Here is a 22,795-nt window from a genome sequence, read left to right as displayed (position 1 = left end):
CAAATTATGTATATAAATATTAACGGTTTTATTGGTTAAAACATCATTAACTAACAAATGAATTAGTAAAAATAAAATCTAATTTACATTCTAAAGTTAGATATTTAGGTTTACTTAAATAAATATGGTTGTTAATTACAAATAAAATTCCGCCAAAAATAATGAACTTGACTTAGATAGATGTATAAATAAATTTGAATTATAATTAAAAACATTAACATATTCAAATTTGTGATTACAAAGATCGACTTGCCTTTTTAAATACAAATCGAAATTTTTTTTTATAATGCAAAACATAAACAATTATATAAAGGATATACTTTGCATATTCAGTTATATGTATTGAAGTTTATAAACAATGGTTTATATTCCTTTCGATATTATACTCTTTGAAATCTTGATTAGGCTCAATGTAAGATACATTTGTCAAAACAAATGTGTGTGCAAACAGTGGAATGAAGGGCTAACATCATGGCCGTTTGAATGGTTACACGTCAACTACGCTAACGAATGTCTGGTATTATATTATAGTTGTTTTTTTCTAATTTTCAAAATTTAAATTAAATGTATGAAAATTGTTGGTTTTTTAATTGAAATTTATTTGCCAATTATGCACACAGGAAAGTTTTTGGGAGGATTGCCTATCGTTAAATGGAGAACATTATAAAGATTTTTTTACTTCTGAATCGAAACGCAACAAAATCGAAGAATATGAGGCAATTGAAGAAGATAAAACGATTGGGGAAAAAAAGAATTAGTATTTTCGAACATTAGCGTTCTGGCTTTTTTGTTCGTTATAATAAGTGTTTCCTATGTTTGAATAATATTAATAGTTTTAATTTTTAATGGATTAAAAATAAAATTGTGGTATGCACGTCAATGGGTTTTGATTGATAATAATACATACAAATAATACAAAATATATATAATAAGAATAAATAAGATTGCAAAACAAAAAAAATAAAATAAACATTGTGCTTGAATATATGAAACAAATACTACGATTGATAAATTATTCATTAATCCTTAAAAATGGTCAATAATAGAAAAATTCAAAACATATAAAGACAATGTACACCCATGCAGGTTCTCAAACGTCAAAAGGATCTGGAAACATGCCTTGTTCCAATAGTTCATCCTAAAACATATATGATAAATAAATTTAACAATAAGTATGAACAATGTTAACGAAATACTAATATTGTAATCATTGAAATTATATAACAAATTTATTATCTTACCACTCTACTACTAACGCGATTGGTGTGTCTCTGTAAAAACTCAAAACTTGAAAGATCTTCATACCATTTTTTGCATACGCTTCTAAACCGACATATTGATTTCATAGGAAGCCTAACAAAAATTTCCATCATGACAACATCAAACGGAATTTGTTCCATTATATGGAATACCACTACTAGAAAAGAGGGTTTTTGTCATGAAACTTTTGGTCACAAAACAGTAGCAATTTCCCTGTTGTCACCATTTCGCCACCAAAAATGCGGTGACAAAAACACCCGTGTCAATTGCCCTAATGCCACCAAATAGCCACCATTTTTATATTTTGCCACCTTACTTTTGCCACCACAAAATTGGTCAAAATTATTTGCCACCGCTTCTTGTTTGCTTCTTGTTTGCTACGCTCCACCTTGTTTGCTACCGATTTGCCACCATTTAACCATCATGTTTGCTACCGATTTGCCACCATTTAACCACCATTTTCATTGAAAAGTTTGCTACGGTTCACCTTGTTTGCTACCGATTTGCCACCATTTAAACACCATGTTTGCTACCGATTTGCCACCATTTTAGTAAGCTTGTTGAATTATTTGCTACCATTTTGTGATTGCTTGAATATTGGTTTTTTATTCAGCTTGATTTTTCATTTTTCCCTGGTTTTTTCATAAAAATTACATAATCAATAAAATTACAAAATTATATAAAAAGTTTAATAAGATCACAAAAACCCAAAATTATATAAAACATATGTGCATCAAAAGCGTATAAAACATTCTAATAGAAATATCAGCTAAAATATCAAATAACTAAAAAATCCTAATATGATACACATTCAAAACCAAGTGTTTGTAGCCTATCTTCAAATTGTACTTGTTAACATAGCTTCAATTTGTGACATCGTATCGAGCATAGCATCTTTATCCACCTTATCTTTTTCTTTTTCAGCCAACAACCCGGCAATAATTCCATTTAGCCTTTCTTTTTCTTCATCATTTTCCTTAACGAGCTCCTTGATAACTAAGTTCAACTTTTCAATCTACAAAACAATCAATGAATTAAATCAAAGAATTCAGAATTAATGAAAACTAATAACGGGTCAAGTTGGTTGCAAAGATAACAATATCCAATTGTAAGCTACAATTCAAGTGCTAGAAGCTAAATGGATATTGTCTCACCATAGAAAAAATCTGAATACAAAAAGACTCACTGGTTTTTATCTACTACCAGCATAGAAAAGAAACAAGAATTGTACAAATGGATATTGTCTCACCATAGTAACCATAGTAGCTGATAGTGTAACTCATGATGCAAATTTCAGACTCAAGTATTAAACATTTGAATTGCCATAACTGTACACAAAAATAAAAAATCATTATTATAAAGAAGCCAAAAAACTAACTCATTAACTGAATCGTTAACTGAAAATTCCTAGGTTGTTTTTATTCCAAGATCAAGAATACTAAAGTGATAATACTGCTTTTCTACTAATAACTAACTCATTAACTGATTATAAAGAAAAATGTACCAAAAAAGAACACTAACATGTTTGTGGATTAGCCCAGACCGAACCAGTTTTGTACATGTTTCCAGAAAACCAGTTTTGACTGTTACCTACACCCTCTACTCTCATGGGCTTTGACTTGAAATCTGTTTCAAGTAATAATAATATTGTTAAAAGTAATTGTAATACTTACCCGAGCTTGCATAGGAACAGCACGGCCCCGACCAACACCAAGTGATGAACCTTTCCCCTACAAGAAAACAAAATTGTATGAATTAGAGATATATGCAATTAGGGGTGCAAACGAGCTGAGCCGAGCCTGAGCTTGACCAGGCTCGAGCTCGAGCTCGTTTAACATATGAAAGCTCGAGCTCGAGCTCGGCTCGATTCGAACTTTATTTCTGAAGCTCGAGCTCGGCTCGAAGGTAATTTTTCAAGCTGGAGCTCGGCTCGGGCTCGACTCGTTTAGTATTTATGATTTAATTTATATTAATTATAATTATTATACATATCATTTAGTTATTTTTTTATATTTATATAAATGGTAATTATTATTATATAGATATATGTTTAATATATTAATAAAAAAAAATATATAAACAGAAAGCTCGATTAGGCTCGCGAGCCGGCTCGAGCTCGATAAGCGAAGCTCGGGCTCGTTTACTAAACGAGCTTGTTTTTAGGCTCGGGCTCGAGCTCGAGCTCGTTTAAGCTCGGCTCGTTCGAGCTTTTTTTCGAGCCGAGCTCGAGTAGCTCGCAAGTAGCTCAGCTCATTTGCACCCCTATTCACACATGACACGTTGAGGATTTGAGGGACTCAAAGATGGTACCTTAATTCTAGCTTCTAAACATTTGAACATTGGGGCGTTCTTAAGCATGTCTGGTATGATCATGAACCTGAAAAGATTTGATAAGCTCAACTTAATTAGGTGAGTGCATCATTCTAGTGTAAGAAAGAACAATGTGTAAGTGGCATATTTAGAATACAATGTCAAGTGTTGCTGTTAGATTACGTGTACATACGAGTATTAAGTATTGGATACAATGACTTTTCTAAATGACTAGTTTGACTGTTCCAAACAGTTGACAAAAGTTGATTGATAAAAAATAGTTAACCGATCCCCTCATATCTTTTAAATATCAGCCTTTTTATCTTAGTAACCCATTCATAATTTCTTCATCCTTTGGTTGTATTTACATATCAATTTTGAACCCAAATGTGCAAGAGGCACTCACTCAAGTCCCTGAGGCTCGCGCTTTTTAAACCCAAGAAGATAACTAGAACATATAATAACTATATAAACAAAACATTACTACCTAAGATGCCTTAGTATTTTCTCAAAAAACGCCCAATAGCTAATCTCAAAGAACGAATACACACCTGACTTTGCTTCCCCGAATAAACACATGTTCAAGCTGAGCCACCTTCCCATCCTGCAAATGTGCAGAACTACATTACACTACAGTTGTTTCAAACGTTCAAGAAAAACAATTTAATTCCATAACAGAATTAAGTTTGAACTTCCACTAAATCGGTGCTAATGTCTAAACCACCATTATCAAACAAACATCCCTATTCATGTGTGCGAAGTTAGTTATCTAATAAAAGCATAAAGATGACCAATTTTTTTATTTTCATTTAATTAAAAGAATGAACATGAACACATGTATTGAATGTCCGATTATGTTCGTTCATTTATGTTGGTAAAAGTTAAATGAATGAACACAAACATACCGTCCTTGGTGTTTGTTCGGTCAACAAACACATACCCCTGCAAAAACTCAGATTGGTCAAAACATGTTCCTTTTGAGTGGAAAAAAACTTCATGTTCAATGATCTAAGAAACTAAGTATAATCCGAGTATTCTATCAAACTTAAACAAATATGTTGTATACCAGTTTTGTCTATAATCTCACTTTCTCAGGGTCTTTGGAAACAGTGTGGCGACCACTGAACATGGCAGCAAGCATCGACTGAGGCTCCCTATGAGTTAGGGTATCAACATTAGTGAGAAATTCATATCCACCTGTTTCGGAGCAATATCAAATTAAACAAATGAAAACCTAAATACCTAATTAATCTATCATTTACACCTGTTTAAGCAGCAATATAAAACTCGTTTTACACCCGTCCCTGTCTGGTTTTCCAAATTAATAAATTAAAATTTAAACTTAACATACACAGTAACCCGAAAAAAAAACTTACTAACTGAATGAAAATTAATAACCTCCAATAAAGGTCCCAGAAAAATATCGATAGAGGTTCCAGAAAAAAGGATCGATTTATTCGAAGAGGTTCAGATCTCCGACAACTGAGGTTGCGTTTTCTCCGATCATCATAACCTCCAGTAGACTAGGATCTAACAGATCGTCACCATCTTCAGTCGGGACCTGCGATTTTGGGCGAAGGGCAATTACGATTCCGGTTTCAAGACTTGGAGCAACGATTGGAATGAAACCAACTAATTTCCACCTTTGATTTAGATTCGGTTTGGTAAGGGGGCTGTTGCTACAGACTGAATGAGCCAAATAGCTATCCGCCCGCCTTTGCTGACAAACCGAGCAGATTGAAAACCGTGTAGCAACATTCGAATTCGAACAATGAAGCTGAGTTCTTTGACTTGGTAGAAAATCTAAAGGATATTGAGGTTGTGCGAAAGAGGAAATTAACTTTGGGGGGTTACCTCCTCATTAGATCAAAACCCTAACTATATTGGAGATTTGGAGTGATGTGAAATTAAGAGCGGGCCTCAACAAATTAACCCGCTTAATTTAAGTTTTCATCTTTGTCACACCCCGACCGCGTATAACATGCAACCGTGGCGGAAAACGTCGGGGAGTGTTGTGGACAGAAATAATTGTTATATAACCATGGAAATTAAAGTTACATTTTATTTATTAAACAAGGGTGTTACATTGTCTTAAAAGGAAGTACAGAATTCAAAACACAGTTATTCTAGTTCTATCTTCAGTTTTTAGTCTCTAAGGCACAGGTCCGCCCTAGTGTCGTGTTCATCGTCCTATGGAACAGCTCCTGAAAACACATGTGAAAGTAGGTACGTCAGCATAAAAATGCTTGTGAGATACATAGGTTTTGTGAAAATGGGATTCATGACTTGTGTTTAAAGAATGTTTAATAACAGTCAGTCATGAACCTTGTAATTTGTCTTGCTTTGTAAACCATTTGAAAAACGATAACATCAAAGGGTATGTATAAATAAGTGCAAGGTTAAATGAATAACCAAGCAAAATGAGTTGAATAAGATAAGTTGTTTGTGAAAATAATGTCTTGTGAAGTATATGTTACTTATGTAAAATGTAATGTGTCTAAACTGAAATGACTTAGATAACGCCACGATATGTAATATTATACAAACATTTATATATAGGAAGTACCAGTGGCGTATCCACCATGTTTGTATCATATTACATACGCCACGTTACTTAAATCATTTACCCAAACCAATCCACCATGTAAATTGTTCATGTGTAAACCAAATGTCAAGTGTTATTGTGTAAACCATGTCAAATGTTTATGTTCAAATGTAAACCACCAATGTGTATGTCAATGTCAACGTGTTTATGTTCAATGTAAATCATGTAATGTGTATCCCAAAATGAATCATGTATGGTAAGCAAAATGTATCAACTTAAACCATATGTAAACTGCACGAAACAAGTCGTTGAAGTAACACGTGGTTTAAATCAACGTTATGTTCTGTGGAAAAATGCATGCTCTATTGATATTAACATTTATGTGGCATTGTAAACTATGCATACATCCAAGCCTTGAGACTGCGGCGATAAACCCTTAAACAAATTAAAGGTTTATCTAAGTTATGTATATCGAATTCGGTCACTCCTTCCAGTCCTATCAAACCCAGGACTTCAGGAATGGGAGTTGTCAATTCCTATGGTACCACTACCTACTAACGAACGGCGTAGCTAATGTTAATGAATGTATTGTCCCATGTTAAACAAACCAAATGTCATAACAAAATGAAGGCATGTGATGTAAACAATTGTACTAAGTATGCTAAGTAAACATACGAAGCAGAAATGTTCATGTAAATCAATGTGTCCATATGCTGAGTAAACATATGCAACTGAAATGTTCATGTAAATCGATGTGTCCATATGCTGAGTAAACATATGCAACAGAAATGTTATGTAAATCGATGCACTAAGTACGCACACAATGGGCATACATAGCATAAAATGTAATGAAATCGTGTACTATAATGTACTAACAACATAGCAGGCATATGATGTGAAAACATGGAAAGCATGAATGTAACAGATAGGCACATGTGTTTCACCCCAAAACAGTTTGGAAAACAGTAAAAGATGGGGTTCTATGTACTCACCTGAGATTGCTTTGAGTTCCTTGTATAATAACCAGATAGTGCTAAAGATCACGGAATATCAACGGCACCTAATAGGTAGCTTATGCTAATATACCGGACCAAATCGGAAGGATCGGACAGTACGCGGGTTCGAAAACCAAACGAGTATGGAGACTCGTGTAATATGGTTTAACAAAGCCTACATACTAAAATGAAACTTAACCTAAGTGCTTACGGTCCATCACGACCTGTTTAGGTAGCTTACGCTACCCTAACGCGTCGTTCGCGTAGAACGCGTTCGGAAAGTATAAGCGATGGTTTAGATCGCTTACCTTACGACCCTATATAAGCACTATACTAAACGTGACGAGCTAAGCATGTTAGAACATGCTTAACTAAGTTTAGAAAACAGGTTTGGCATCAAAACAAACGGCTTTGATGCTCACGAGTAGTTTGGTTACAAAATACGCAAGAATGCGCATGTTGGCCGAAACTACGGCTCGTCACTGAGCCTAGATAACGGGGTAATCAGTAGGTATGGTCACTACGGACCATAACCATCGTGATCACGCTCACGTTATGAAGTTCCTATGAACTTCGCATCGACCATAAGCTGGTCAATGCAGAAAGTCAACAAAACGTTGACTTTCAGACTCGAAAAGCGAATAAAAGAGCGAAAGAAGACTTACGGAGGGTCCCCGAGTGCTAATCTAGATCAAATAGCTCAGGTATGAAACAATGGTTCCAACTTAGAGCTTTAGATCTGATTCTTGTGGGTTTTTACACAAAGGGGGGTATTTATAGGAAAAGTGGAACCGTTAGGATCATTTATCGAATATCGTGCCGCGATCTCGAGCGTACACTTGTCAAATTCTTGTGGTAAGTCAGAAATTGCCCCTTGGCTCTTGATTAGGTGAAAGGGCATTGCCTCTTGATCGAACGAAAGGCCAACTGCATTAAATAGATACATTGAATCTGTCTGACAGTCTCACGCGCCCCGCGTAAGGATTTGGTAAATCCTTACGCGCCCCGCCTAAGGTTCCCAGATCAGAATTTACAAATTTTGGTCCCTGCACTTCAGAAACACGTATTTTGGCCCATTTTTGGCACGTTTAAGCCCCGTTAACCTCATTTCAAGGCTCTAAGATGAAGTTAAAGTGTAGGGGACATGAAATATGCTCAAAAATATTCCGGATGTCGGTTCGTTTGGCCGTACGATTGCGATGTTCGCTTAATTACGACGGAATGCGCATAAGCGCGAAAGACGATCCAAATGACGCGACGAATGGATTTTTCTCATGCCAAACACTAAGGCATAATATTAGGATGCTTACATAAATTTTTGGATGTCCGGATGTATTCAGAACGTAAGTTATGCGCGAAAGTGCAAACTTGTGCACTTTTTGACACTTTTAGCCCCTGAATGATCCAAAAGTTTGTTTTAGCATACCAAACCCCTCAAAGCCTATTTCTAAGCTATGTAAAGGATATTTATGGTATGTGTAACTTATGGACATGTTCCAGAATGTTCGTTACAGTTCAAATTTGCATACTTTCGCAGTTTGTCAAGTTTAGTCCCTGTAAGCGAATTAACTTGTCTTTGCTATACCAAGCCTTCAAAACTTATTTCTAAGTTATGTAAAGGTTATTTAAGGTATGTTGAGTATATGTTGATGTTCCGGAGTATTTGTCGCAATAAACTGAGTACGTTTACGCACCAGTTTGCGTATAATGCTCCAGAAAGCGATGTAGAGTTTGAAATTGAACAAAAGTTAAAACATGAAAAATGTAAAACACAACCAAACAAACATTGGGATCAAATAACATTGTTTTATTGATAATTGAACTGTTCATAACGATTACAAGCACAAATGTTACAATCTTGCCACCGCTAACACGGTGGCAATTAAAAAAGGCCCTTTTATTTCTAATGTATTTTCGATGTTTTTAATTTTGTTTAGTATTTTTCCTATGGATTTGTTACCAAAACTAAACGGTGGCAAAATTTCCAACCATTTAGCCACCATATCATAACAAGTACGCTTAATTTCAATTTTGGGGGAAGCGGGTTGCTAAATTTGCTACCATTTTTTTTCGGTAGCAAATTTTAGTGACAATTGCTCAATTTTCTAGTAGTGTACCTAGTAAAATAAAAACGTATAATAAAACATATATTACATTACTTTGTATCTTCAACATGAAAATATATTTTGTATAAATTAAAAATTTTGGATAATACCTGGCTGAAGAAACAAATGAATAGCTTAAAATTGCATATATAATACATATGTATGTTATAATTTATATTCATATAGAATGATTTTATAAATAGAAAGTTATGTTATTAAGGTAAATTTAAATCAATTTTAGTAAAACTGATTGGGTTTATATTATTGTAATCGAATACTTTTGTAAATGTAACCAATAATCAAAAATTAATACATTTACCCATATTATCTCTAACTATACTTTCAGTGTATATTTAAATAATTAAAATGTCTTATTTTTAAAATGGCTAATTGTAACTTTATATTACACAATCAGAAAAATCATTGTAATTAATACTATGAATTTGTGCAATCTCAATATAAATTATAGATTTTAATTTAAGAAACTTTCCGTAAATTTAAAAAAAATTAAACATAGAATTGTATATCTCTTTATATTTTAAAAAAATATCGTGATTAGTAGTTAGTATATTAAGATAGTGTATTACTTGAAAATAGAATTATAAATGGAATGATATATAACATTATTTTTTATCAACATATTTTAAGTAATATGGAAATGTAACAATTATAATAAAACAAATGAATATACGAAAGGTAAGTTGTGCTAATTAATGAATTCGGACAATTAATTTAAAAAACAATTAAATTAACAATTTTATGCACTATATATAATAAAAGTTTATTAGTTATTAACTACTATAAATAACAATTATTATAATTACAGACTTTTTTTTTAAATCATGTTAAAAGTTTAAATGATTACAATAAAATTGTGTTTACAATGCTTTTTGATGAAATTAATAACGTAAATAAACAGCAAACAAATGTCAAATCCATACCGGATGTAAAAAAAAACATATATATAAAAATTTAATATCTAACATATGAACGGGAGATAACTTGAAGTATATGTCATAAACTGTAACAGCTTTCATATCTAGTGAGTACGCCTAACGAAGGGTACAACCAGATCAACACTCAACACCTGCTCGTTTTCATCAAAAGAATAGTGAACCCTGTCACGGACATTAATTCTAGCAGCTTTCATAAACTTCTTCCAACTGGTAAATGCGTATCGCCAACCTCCGTCGGATTTTCTTTCACGTCTGGTACCGTTGGTAATTTCATGTGGCGGATCCAAATGCATAAGCCTAACGGTGATATCTTTTAAACCTTCATCAAGTCTAGCCATCCGTGAAACAGGATCAGGAATCCTCTGTATTGTCGTAAAAATAACATTATTAATACATATGAACCTAAACCAACAATGTTTATTAAGTAACAACAAACAGTAAGAAATGTATTTTAGCAGTTTAACAAAATAATATTAGAACTTACAAAATAACGATCACCAGCCATACGAATAAAACGACGAACACCCCCATGTATTTGTTCATTGACTTCATTTTCAGCATCGGTAGGTACAACATCACCCTTAAAATTAAATATATAAAATGTATTACATTAACATATATAAAGCATGCAATTAAGTAATAAAAAGTAACTTACTTCGTCGACATCTACATCAGGAAACTTCATCTCAACACAGTTTTTTCCAAATATTTTTAAATAGAATAAATTACCAAACCCTTTCGTAAATAACAAAAGACAGTCGTCCGTCAACTGTAACTGACTAACAATTACATCAAAGCCAACAGTAAACCCGACTTTACCGTCTTGTCAGACGTTTCAATGGCAACGTCATAAGTTTTGTTGTCTACTATTACCGTAGATATTACATCATTTGAAGAATAATCATAAACTTTTGGCAAGATACATTCAGGAATAACCTGTGGGAATGATAAAAAAAGGAAAAAATATTTGTATTTAATAATAGTGACGTAATACATCAATATATATCAAAAAAAAAAGAAATACTTTATCTTACGTAAAAATGAGATGATGGAGGAAGCATATAAGTCCAGAAACAGCCACGACTAACCCCATCAACGAAATATGTTAATTTAAAGGTAGTAGGTTCTACAGGATTAAATACTACCAAACAACCTCTGGTTAGGCGTAGATGTTCTACAACTTTGGACCAACCGTGAAAAAAGAATAACTTTCTTTTAGCAGCGCTTAAAGAAACATTAAATAATCGGCCATCTTCAGTGTGTATCATGACATTTGTAGGGCCTTGGTCTACACCCCATAGTTTGCACGCGGCGTCGTCCGGAATAGACTAAAAAAACAAACAGATACAAAATTAATTATTAGTATAATAAGAATATATAAACAATACAATGATATTAAAGTGTATCTAATCATGATAAAAAACAAAATAATAAATATAAATTATAAAGTAAGTTATCAAAATACCAAAATAACTTCGTCAGCTATATTCATTAGCCTACATAAGCAGTATCCTATGAAACTGATTTTAAAATTACAACATTAAAAAAGAGTAATAAGTAAAGGTTAGTGTGAGAAAAATAAACAAATTTGAAAAAACAAACAAAGATAATACAAATTAGATGTTACATAAAGTAACAAAATTCAAAATAAATACCTTGATGACCCTTCAGCCATAAGAAATACCTACAAAAGTACGTTACATAAACAAAACGCATCTATTGAGTCATTAAAAAAGATATTACTAACAACATAAATAATATGTCAACATCATCTTATAATATAAAATAGATATGTAATAGTTTCTTCATGATACGTCATGTTTATAACATAATTAAAAAAAAGGAAACATATGATATAACATTATAATACATCGAAAAAAAATAATCAAACCAATTTATTTACACTACCAGTTAACAAATTTTAACACTCTTTAAAATATACAATAATGGTATACGGTTATGAAATACATATACCATTTGATCAAAATTAAATAACAATACGAATTAATTAAAAATTATATTACATCAATTGTAAAAAAACTTAATAAATATATTTATGACAAACGGAATAAGATTTTCATAAAAATTACAGTCAATAAATAAAAATTACAAAAGAAAAAAAAACAAAAAAAAATAATATATGAATGGTTATCGTATTTAGGGATTTGCATAAACAACATATAATTTAACAACAACATATTATTAAAACAAAAAAATTAAGAACTCTTAGCAAAACTTACAGATTTAGGATTAAGTAAACATAAAGATAGTTTAAATAATTTCAATAAAATAAAAAACAGATGAATACAGATGGAATTTAACAAAAAACAACTTACAGATTTTTAGATCGATATGTGAAATTCAGAACTCAATTGAATAAAAAGAAAATGTAGATGAACACGGTTAGGAATGTAAAAGCATGTATATATGTAGATCCATTGAAGTAATGAATTGTTATATGGAAACCGAGTGTTTTATTGGAATATGATTGGAGTGAAGTTGAAAAGATTATTGGAACAATAACTGAAAATATAGTAAGTAAATAATTTTTCGAATATAACATCAACATAATTGTAGAAACAGTGACTAAATAAAGAAACGGACTTCTAATTATAATTTCGAAAATTAAATAAAAATTCGTTAGAATGTTTATATACAAAAAATACATTTTTCTATAATTAGATTCAAAACATTAATCTAATAATTTCCATATTCAAAGCATATTTTGTATTGAAATATATATATAATTTGTAAACTATTGAACTACATATCTTATTATGTATATTGTGTATAATCAATTTTATACGATTTTTTTAAAAAAAATTTCCATATTTATTGTTAATGCTTATGGTGGTGTTACAATCTATTATCTATATTAATAAACATCAAAAAGATATACTTTTTTTTATTATAAGATTTGTAATTTTATTAGGATGGATCTTAATCGATGATGGTATTTGTTAATAAAGAATATCGTCACAACAATGAATGTTAAAATACGTAATTTAAGGTACACGTTCATTGGATATAAGAAGATGTTAAACATAATACAATACTCTTTTATTATTAAAGTAACGAAATGATAAAATTTGGGATACTTGAAACAAATTAGATAGTTGGAGAAACAAAAGATGAAATAGTATCAAATTAATTCCTAATTTTTAATCGGAAGGCGAAACGATTGTCTCCAAAAATAATGCGCCTTTCGGTCCGTTGTAGCTGTCAACATGTTGGATGTAGTTAAAAGAATCATTGCAAAGTAGAACTTCAACAGTATCTCCACAAATACTGGTTATCAACCACTTGTTGTCTTGAATTACATTTGTCCTTTGCTGAGGGTCCAAATGTTGAACTATGCGAGCCTTATTGAAAGAAAAGACCTTGATCCAATCATCATGTTCAAATTTGACCAAATCTGCAATTAGTTCACCAGCATATTGAACGACAATGACATGGAGCATGTTCGAAATTGTTAGAAAATGTACTTGGCAAGGATTGACTTCAGTACGCTCCGGAAAACGAAGTAAAGTGAAAGATTCAGAGATAACATCGAAAGCAACTATGTTCCTTTCACCAGGTGGAATCCAGTAATTGGAAACAATGAAATATATTGTTTTGCTGGAATAAAATCCAGAAGACCATGAATAAAAGTTTGAAGCAAATTGAGTTCCGTTCAAGAAGTTTAATTTTCTCCATGAGTCATGACGTGGTGAATATACACGAGCAGTAACTACGTCCCAGTAACAATTAATATGAAGCACTTTTAGGTCGTTCTCCTCGTCTAAGTACATTCCACCCGTATCGTTATGTCGACCAAAATAACGAATAAAGTAGTCGTCCGATATTAACTTAAAACGTCTCGTCGTTGGATTCCAAAGGACCAGGTCATTATGTTCATTGTGATTCCTTTTAATGCAAACTAAAATCAGACCATTAAACGAACATATAATGCTTAAAGAGGATGGATGAACATCCAAAGGAAAATTTACGGTTTTGATAGTATCGTCTTCTAAGTCGCCAGATACTATGTCGTCAACGACTATGGAATTTTCTTTCAAGGAGAGCAGCTTCTTTTTTGTTGAATTTCCAACTCGCCGAGTATGGATGAAAACAAACTTTGGTGTGGATAATTCATAACACCATTGTTTAGAAACACACTTGAAACGACAAACTGCCTTTGCGGGTAGTCTCGTTAAGATCTCTTCAAATATCATGTCATCCCCAATATGTTCCATGATAACTAATAATCTGAAAAAATAACTAAAAAAAACGATTGTATACAAAGTTATTGTATAAAAAATTGATAATTAACAATGGAAGATTAAACAATTATATTACAGTTCAAAGTAACTAACCGTGTAAGTGGAGGTGTTATTTATACCAATTTTTGAATGAGCAAGAATTACACGAAATATGGGTATTTATAGGACTTTCATCATATAGTGGATATCAATTTTGGAAACCTTAATTTTTTAATATATGATTTCATCAAATAATGCAAAACTTATGGAAGATTTATGTAGATCATCTAGACTTATTATTAATTAGTGTTTCGAAATTTAAAAGCACATATATTTTAAACTATTTTTTGACTTTTTGTTATTTAATAAATTACATTAATCAAATAACGGATAAATATTATATCATCACTATTACATTTCAAGTAACATGTTTTTTTTAGAAACAAAGTTTAATATTTGTTACAATATGTGTATTATAAATTGTAAAAGATTATTCTTTAAAAAAATAAAAAAAAAGGGAGGGAAGGAAATAATCTTTCTTAATTTTGTAAAAGTATATTACAGTTCAAATACATTGAAAAGTTAATATCATAACTATCCAATGTAGATGTAGATCATCAATATGTCAATAATAACATCAAATAACATTTGCAGTTTATGATTTCATTGACTCTTTAAAAAAGTATATAAATATAAGTTTATACAATGCGATGTGACATAAAACAGTAACGGGTCACTAATATTTTACAATCGCTTGGAATAGATGATCGAATATTAAAACCAATAAGTTGTGATTTCGGAATTTTAGACGAAAAAATGATGTTAGTCAAATTCCTTGATCTCAAAATGTTTATTGTAAATTATATTAAATAGTTTTAAACAAATAATTGTGTAAAATTAAATGTTATGTAACAAAGTAAATTAATTATTCTCGTTATGTAAAATAATTTAATCCATAAAACTATTCAATATACATGTAACAAAATAAAAAGGTTTGAATTGATGCAATAAAGAAGAGGAAATTTAAAAAAAAATAAAGCAATCAAATCATCTTTTAATACCACGATAATAAACGAAATATCCATAAGAAACCAAACATCAAGTACTGAAATAAATGTTACGAAATAAACAAACCAAAATAAAACATCTCAAATTGTTCGAAAAAACTGAAATGACTGTTAAATGTTATTACTAATCTTCCAGCTTTGCTTTCATCTTCAAACCTTCATTGTTCTCACAATCACCCTGACGCGGTTTAGTTGAAGACTGAGAAGAACAAAGATCCACATCATAAACCGCCTCCAAATTGCGCTTCAGCTCATTGTCCAGCATCTTTGAAGAACAACTAATATGAGCTCCAGATGGTGTGGTAAAGATGCTGTTGTTCAAATTGGACATTGGAGTGTCTTCATCAACAACACGGGAAACAGAATCCTGTACAACAAAATTAAAAAAGTAAAAAATATAAATGGACATAAAAGTTGAATACAAAAAAATAATACAGGTTTAATGAAATAAAAAAGTTGCTTAACAAACCCGGATGTTAACGTTAACAATTGGATTTGGATCAGAAGCATGAGGATCTAAAGGTTCTTCATCAGCAGCCTGTATGTATTTCATAAACTCCAATAAGTATTCATAAGTGGTACATAAGATTTCTATAACAAAAAATTTAATTTAACGTGTAGGGTACATATAGAACCTGTTAAACATCAAAATGAGCATCAAGATCTTTGATGATAGAAGGATTTTCGGTCAACTTCGAAACAGAGTAGCCATCTAATTTCTTATTTATATTAAACGAACCTATGGCTATCTTAAACGCAAACCTCTTGTTTATCAATGCCTTCAGCTCACTCGGAAAATTGCCTTCGCTTGCTAACTGTTACAAATGAGTTAATATATAAGTTAGATACATAATGGAAAATAAGAAAATATATACGTATAAAGAAATTAAGAAAACTTATATTTGGATACTATAACTTACCTCCATGTTATTATCCAAAAGTTGGTTTGCGTTAACATTTAGGAGTTTAACAACTTCACGTTCAAACAACGTCAAAGTAACAATCCCGGTACAATCCTGAACACGAATAAGCAGTTTTATCCTAAAAAATTAACAAAAAAAGATGGTGTTAATAATCAGTATGTTTTATAATATAGCAACAACTGAATCAAGTAATTTCACCTGGGAACAGAGACAACTGTCCTTTTATTGCACCGATCAGTTTGGCATTCCAAGACAGTTACTTCATCATATCCTTTGCTACCATCTTCCTTGGCCTTGGAAATAGTGTTGGTAAAAACCTTTTTGTTGCAAGTTTTACATGCATTGTAAAACCATGAGTCTTCTGAAGCAAAGCTTTTAATTGTTCCAAGTATAATAACAAACTTTTCCTGTATACATATTTGTATTTAATTGAATTACATAAATTTAAAAAAATAAAAGGGTATATCAATAAAATACTATTAAACGTAATATTACTTCTGATATTCTGGTTAATGCTCCAATTGTACTGAAGGAAATATCAGAAAGATACTCCTCAGCCATTGACTTCATAACAGGGGAACTCAAACCAGAGTAACCGGAAGACGTTGACGTATTTAGCTGAGCAAGGAAACTGTACAGAAATAATGGCATTTTTTAGACTAATATGTACATAAAGTAGACTATAAAACAAAAACGTAATAAGATTACGTACCTTCTTTTAAATTCCAAAATCTCGGGAATTTCAGTGTTTATGAAGACTCGAGTTACAGTATACAAATTGGATACGAACAAATTTCCTGTATAGTTATATGAAAGTATAAAAAAAACATATAGTTCAAACATTTAATATGAAGTTTTTTTTTTAAATTGACAATCAATATAAAAAAATACCTCCCCAAAACGGTACTTGCCAAACTGAACAACCACAACAACATTTTTTTCATCCTTATGTTCTCTTTGAAATTCAATAATCTGATCAGCATAAACCCCCCATAGAGTAACGTAAATCTGCTGGTGTCTACAACAAATAGTTTATAGAGTTTGGTTAGAAGGTGTAAACAAAAAAAATATTTAATAAACCGAATTAAATTTATGTATGTAGTAGACGGTACTGCAAATCCTCCAGTATAAAGGTAGCCTTCTTCTCATCTTTCCCGTTATTATTTTCAGTCTTCTCCTCTGACGGAAGACACTTAACCACAAAACCGATAACGTCTACATAATGTAGAAACAGAACTATAATTAAAACAACGTCAAATATAAAAAACATTTAATATTAATTATGCAATAAAACATTTTGTTAAAACATACCAATAGGGCTTTTGAATGACTTGCCGTCATTATCAGGGTCTTCAACAACAGACTCAAATGGAGAAAAATCAAATCCCCATTCAGCACCAACAGGTTCGGCAGATTGCTCGACAATCGTGGTCTCATTTAGATTTATCTTGAACGAACTATGAACGTATTTCACTTTCTGACGGTTTTCTCCAAGAGAAGGATTACGAATAGTTAAACACTGATTTTCTTTCAGCAAATGCTCGTAAGCAGTAGTGTTTTTTTGTAAAACGAAAGCCTGCATTTTGGTGCCCTACACCAAGACATTGTATAAAGAAAAAATCATAAAACATAATAACACGTTAGAATCATAATAAAATATGATGTGATTCAGACACTAAGAAAACCTCCTGATCCATGAATATCATGTCGTAGCAATAAACTGTCACACCCCCAAATTCCACCTGCGGATAACACCCGCTTCGAGGGCGTGACTGACCAGGATCCAGCCACCAATTATACTGACTAATTAAATTGATAACAAAAGGTAATACTTACTAACCATAAGATTAGCAAATATCAAGTTCAGAGTTTAAAGTTTCAAGTTCAAATAGTAATAAGTAGCGGAAGCATAAATAAACGGTTTTAAACAATGTTCATAAGGTAAGCATGATAAATGCCCAACACACGGGCAGACGACCACTACACATCCCAAGCAGCTGCTCCAGTCACTGGCCACCTGCAAAGCATGCAGTAAGGGGGTCAACAATAATGCTGAGTGAGTTCACTAGTTGTCCAGTTTTAATTACCAAAAACTTGTTTCACCAGTTAATTTATCCGTTTATACATGCCATGGGGAGCTACCCCAAAAGTTAGCGACTAAACTGTTTTTCCAATACCGAACACTAGGTAACCGTTTGCGTTTCCGCAGGATGCCCCGATGTCAATGTTCTATCATCATTGACGGATGCCTGAGTACATTAGTTCACGACCGATCCCATACCATGGCACGGTGTGAGGTTGGTAAAACCTAAATAGCGCTATCAACTAATAACCCGTTCGCCTGGCCCCGGCGACTAATCGGTATTATGTAGTAGGGACTTGAGTGATAGAGTTGCGTTTAGTGCCGTTTGGTTGCATTCCGTATAAACAGTAATTAACTAAAGGTTTCCCAATGACAAGAGAAGGAAAAGTAAGTTTGTTCCCAATAACTAGGGAAGGAATGTAAATGGTATCCCCTTTACAAGGGGATAGGGTTGTTTTAGTCTCGTGTCCCAAACCACCGGGACGCATGCTTTTAAGTTGTGAACTCACCTTGGGTTGCTCGGTAGATATTTTTACCCGGTCAAGTATGTTGGTCACCACGTCCTAACATGGTTACCAAATATGGGTCAAGTCGGGTACAAGTAAACACATAGCGAACACGTATGGCAATACATATAGCAAACACGTATAACATGCGAAACACAAACAGTTATTGGGTCAGCCCTAACATATAATCAGCAGTGACAAACATGCAGCCCAGTCAACAGAAAGCCCAACAGTTAAAGCCCAATAACGCCAAAATAGCCCAGTCGAGATAAGGGTGGTTGCGACTCGCAACCGAGGTTACGACTCGCAACCGAGGTCTCGGTTCATCACGTTTTGGTTACGACTCGCAACCAGAGGTTCCGACTCGCAACCGGCGGTTCCGACTTAGCAGCAGTGGTTACGACTCGCAACCGGATTCGACACGCGTTGATTGCGACTCGCAACCAGGAGATCTCGACAAGACTTGATGTGGTCTCGAGTCGCAACCAAAGGTTACGACTCGCAACCGTGATTACGTGCATAACAAATCTTCTAGAACCTGACATGTACTAACCAATGATATTGCATTTTCATGAAACATAGTACTGTGCCCACTAAACATGTTTGTTTGTCTATTTTGTGTCTAAATCAGATCAAACAAGGCATATTCAAAATATTTAAGTGACATTCAAAGTGTTCTTACCATATTCAAACACATTCAAGAAATTTCTTATGAACAATCAACCCCATTTATCAACAAACCATCCCCGAGATTATGCATAAAAACCCTTCATTCCTTCACGTAACATCATCCGGATAACAAGCATCAATAACTATCATCATATAACATGTAAACAATTCAATCCGAGACACATTATATTTAATCAACCACAATCATGAATAACCATTCTATCTAAACATTCCGAAACATAAACATGCTAACCGGTTATCCATTTAACACATTTTGATTCACACAAAACATGGCGAACAATCATCATCCATACACAAGAATCATAGTAACACATAATATATATTCATCCTAGTGACATTATTAACACATGAACATCTAGAAAGGAGCTAAAACCACTAACCGGTTATAGTGTACTCAAAGGGTGTGCAAGAAAACAATGAGGTGGAGTCCCGGGTGATGAATTTGAGCCGATTCCGAAAGCGTTCTTGCAGCCGGTTGTGGGGTTGTGCTAAGGTTTTAGTGAAGGAGAAATGAGGGGAGAGTAGGAGGGTGAGTGTGAGTGGTGTGTTGTAAAAATGATTAAGGGAGGGGAGGGTTGGTTTATATAATGTCACGAGTGGGCTTAGGGGTTTCCGGGTTGGGTTCTCGGTCGCAAGGCCCTAACCGGCCCAACTGTTACTGTTTACTCGAGACCATCCCGGGTCTCGAGTCGGGTTTCGGCTCCTATATATATAACACACATATATATCTATATACACATATACCTAAATACACATAACATGTAACACAATAGTTCAAATTTTCATTCATATACACGTAAGTTACATCGAAAGGTTATCCGGGAAAACCGAAGTGTCACATTATCCCCAAGTTTTAGGAACTTTCGTCCCGAAAGTTAAGGCAGCCACTGTCAAGCTAGCGTAAGTGAAAGCGTTTCAACGGGGTGTCACATCATCCCCCCGTTAGTTGGGAATTTCGTCCCGAAATTCGGTTGTAGCTTCAGTGCTGGGGTTTTCGTTTGGGAACAGCTGGGGATACTTGTGCTTCATCTGGTCTTCCCGCTCCCAGGTATACTCTGGGCCACGCCGCGAGTTCCAACGGACTCGTACAAGAGGTATCTGGCTACGTTTGAGGATCTTGATCTCTCGATCAGTGATTTCAATCGGTTCCTCAGTAAAGTGTAGCTGTTCGTCAATGGTTAGTTCCTTGAAAGGAATTACGAGCGTTTCATCTGACAGACACTTCTTCAGATTGGATACGTGAAATACGTTGTGTACCGCACTCAGTTCTTCAGGCAGGTTCAATCTATAAGCTACCTTACCGATTTTCTCGGTAATTTCGAATGGTCCGATATATCGCGGATTAAGCTTGCCCCGTTTATCGAAGCGGACCACACCCTTCCAGGGTGAGACTTTAAGTAGAACCCGGTCACCGACCTGGAATTCCAATGGTTTCCTACGCTTATCAGCGTAGCTCTTCTGACGGTCACGAGCTGCCGCCATGCGTTGTCTGATCTGGGCAATCTTTTCCGTTGTGTCCACCACCATCTCTGGGCCCGTGATTTGACTATCACCGATTTCTGCCCAGCAGAGAGGTGACCGGCATTTACGACCGTACAATGCCTCAAAAGGTGCTGCCTGAATACTAGTGTGGTAGCTGTTGTTGTAGGAGAACTCTACTAGCGGTAGATGCTTCTCCCAGTTCTTGCCAAAATCGATCACACACGCTCTAAGCATGTCTTCTAGGGTTTGGATGGTGCGTTCAGACTGTCCATCCGTTTGTGGGTGATATGCGGTGCTCATGTCCAAGCGTGAGCCAAAGGATTTGTGCATAGCTTGCCACAATTCCGAAGTAAATCGAGTGTCTCGGTCGGAAATAATTGAGGTTGGCACCCCGTGCCTCGAAACTACTTCCTTTAAGTAAATCTCCACCAAAGTAGAAAACTTGTCTGTTTCCTTAATAGCCAGAAAGTGTGCGGACTTGGTCAATCGATCTACTATCACCCAAATAGTATCATTTCCGCGTTGAGACCTAGGTAGCCCTGTAACAAAATCCATGGAAATTTGCTCCCATTTCCATTTCGGGATTTCTGGTTGTTGGAGTAGACCTGCTGGCTTCTGGTATTCTGTCTTGACTCTTGCGCAAGTCAAACATTTGCCGACGTATGTTGCTATGTGGGCCTTCATGCCCGGCCACCAATATGTAGTCTTCAAGTCGTGGTACATCTTGTCCGAACCAGGATGTACTGAGTAGCGGGACTTGTGGGCTTCATCCATCACGAGTTCACATAAATCTCCAAAGAGTGGAACCCAGATGCGCCCTGTTACATAGTAAGCGCCATCTTCTTTCTGTTCTAGTCACTGTCTCGATCCTCGCAGAGACTCAGCCCTGATGTTTTCCGGCTTCAATGCTTCTACTTGAGCATTTCGGATCTGTGTAGGGAGGTTAGACTGGATGGTAAGTTGCAATGCTCGCACGCGCTTTGGTATAATGTCCTTTCGACTGAGGGCGTCTGCCACGACATTGGCCTTGCCCGGATGGTACTTGATGGCGCATTCGTAGTCATTCAAGAGTTCGACCCATCGACGCTGTCGCATGTTCAATTCCTTTTGCCTAAAGATATGCTCGAGACTCCTGTGATCGGTGTAAATAGTGCACTTGGTACCGTACAGGTAATGTCTCCATATCTTAAGAGCAAAAATCACTGCTCCCAGTTCCAAGTCATGCGTTGTGTAGTTTCTTTCGTGTGTCTTGAGTTGTCGAGAGGCGTAAGTGATAACTTTCTCGCGTTGCATTAACACGCAACCGAGCCCATGGATAGACGCATCGCAGTAAACCACAAAGTCGTCAGTGCCTTCAGGCAACGAGAGAATAGGAGCGCTACAGAGGTTATCCTTAAGCCTCTGAAAAGCAGATTCCTGTGCTTCATTCCACTTGTAGGCGACGCCTTTCTGAGTGAGTATAGTGAGGGGTTGTGCAATCTTTGAGAATCCCTGAATGAATCTGCGGTAGTATCCTGCCAAACCCAAGAATTGGCGAACTTCAGTGGGAGTCTTAGGTGTAGGCCAGTTCTTTATCGATTCGATCTTAGCTGGGTCAACATGAATTCCGTTCTTATTAACTACATGGCCGAG

The 22,795-nt window shown here is 34.3% G+C and overlaps 1 protein-coding gene and 2 long non-coding RNA genes across 3 annotated transcripts; all 3 read right to left on the bottom strand.

Annotated features, from left to right (window-relative positions):
* Window positions 1-2,930: 2,930 nt before the first annotated feature.
* Window positions 2,931-4,182, bottom strand: LOC110887420. The gene is made up of 3 exons (XR_002563292.1): window positions 4,122-4,182; window positions 3,571-3,637; window positions 2,931-2,990 (listed from the first exon to the last, which is right to left on the bottom strand). It is a non-coding gene; the product is annotated as an uncharacterized LOC110887420 (long non-coding RNA).
* A 12,079-nt stretch (window positions 4,183-16,261) lies between these two features.
* On the bottom strand, window positions 16,262-16,659 carry LOC118484305. Its single transcript, XR_004873278.1, has 3 exons — window positions 16,601-16,659; window positions 16,400-16,520; window positions 16,262-16,294 (listed from the first exon to the last, which is right to left on the bottom strand). It is a non-coding gene; the product is annotated as an uncharacterized LOC118484305 (long non-coding RNA).
* A 208-nt stretch (window positions 16,660-16,867) lies between these two features.
* Window positions 16,868-18,044, bottom strand: LOC118484200 (replication protein A 70 kDa DNA-binding subunit B-like). Its single transcript, XM_035980192.1, has 5 exons — window positions 17,714-18,044; window positions 17,515-17,617; window positions 17,314-17,420; window positions 17,115-17,199; window positions 16,868-17,033 (listed from the first exon to the last, which is right to left on the bottom strand). Exons 1-5 carry the CDS (start codon window positions 17,982-17,984, stop codon window positions 16,868-16,870), a joined length of 732 nt encoding a protein of 243 aa, XP_035836085.1. The 5' UTR covers window positions 17,985-18,044.
* Between the last annotated feature and the right edge of the window lie 4,751 nt (window positions 18,045-22,795).

This window comes from Helianthus annuus, chromosome 11, assembly GCF_002127325.2.
Source record: "Helianthus annuus cultivar XRQ/B chromosome 11, HanXRQr2.0-SUNRISE, whole genome shotgun sequence".
Classification (NCBI taxonomy): Eukaryota; Viridiplantae; Streptophyta; class Magnoliopsida; order Asterales; family Asteraceae; genus Helianthus; species Helianthus annuus.
Note: the sequence above shows the minus strand (reverse complement) of the source record. Positions and strands in the feature narration are given on the sequence as shown.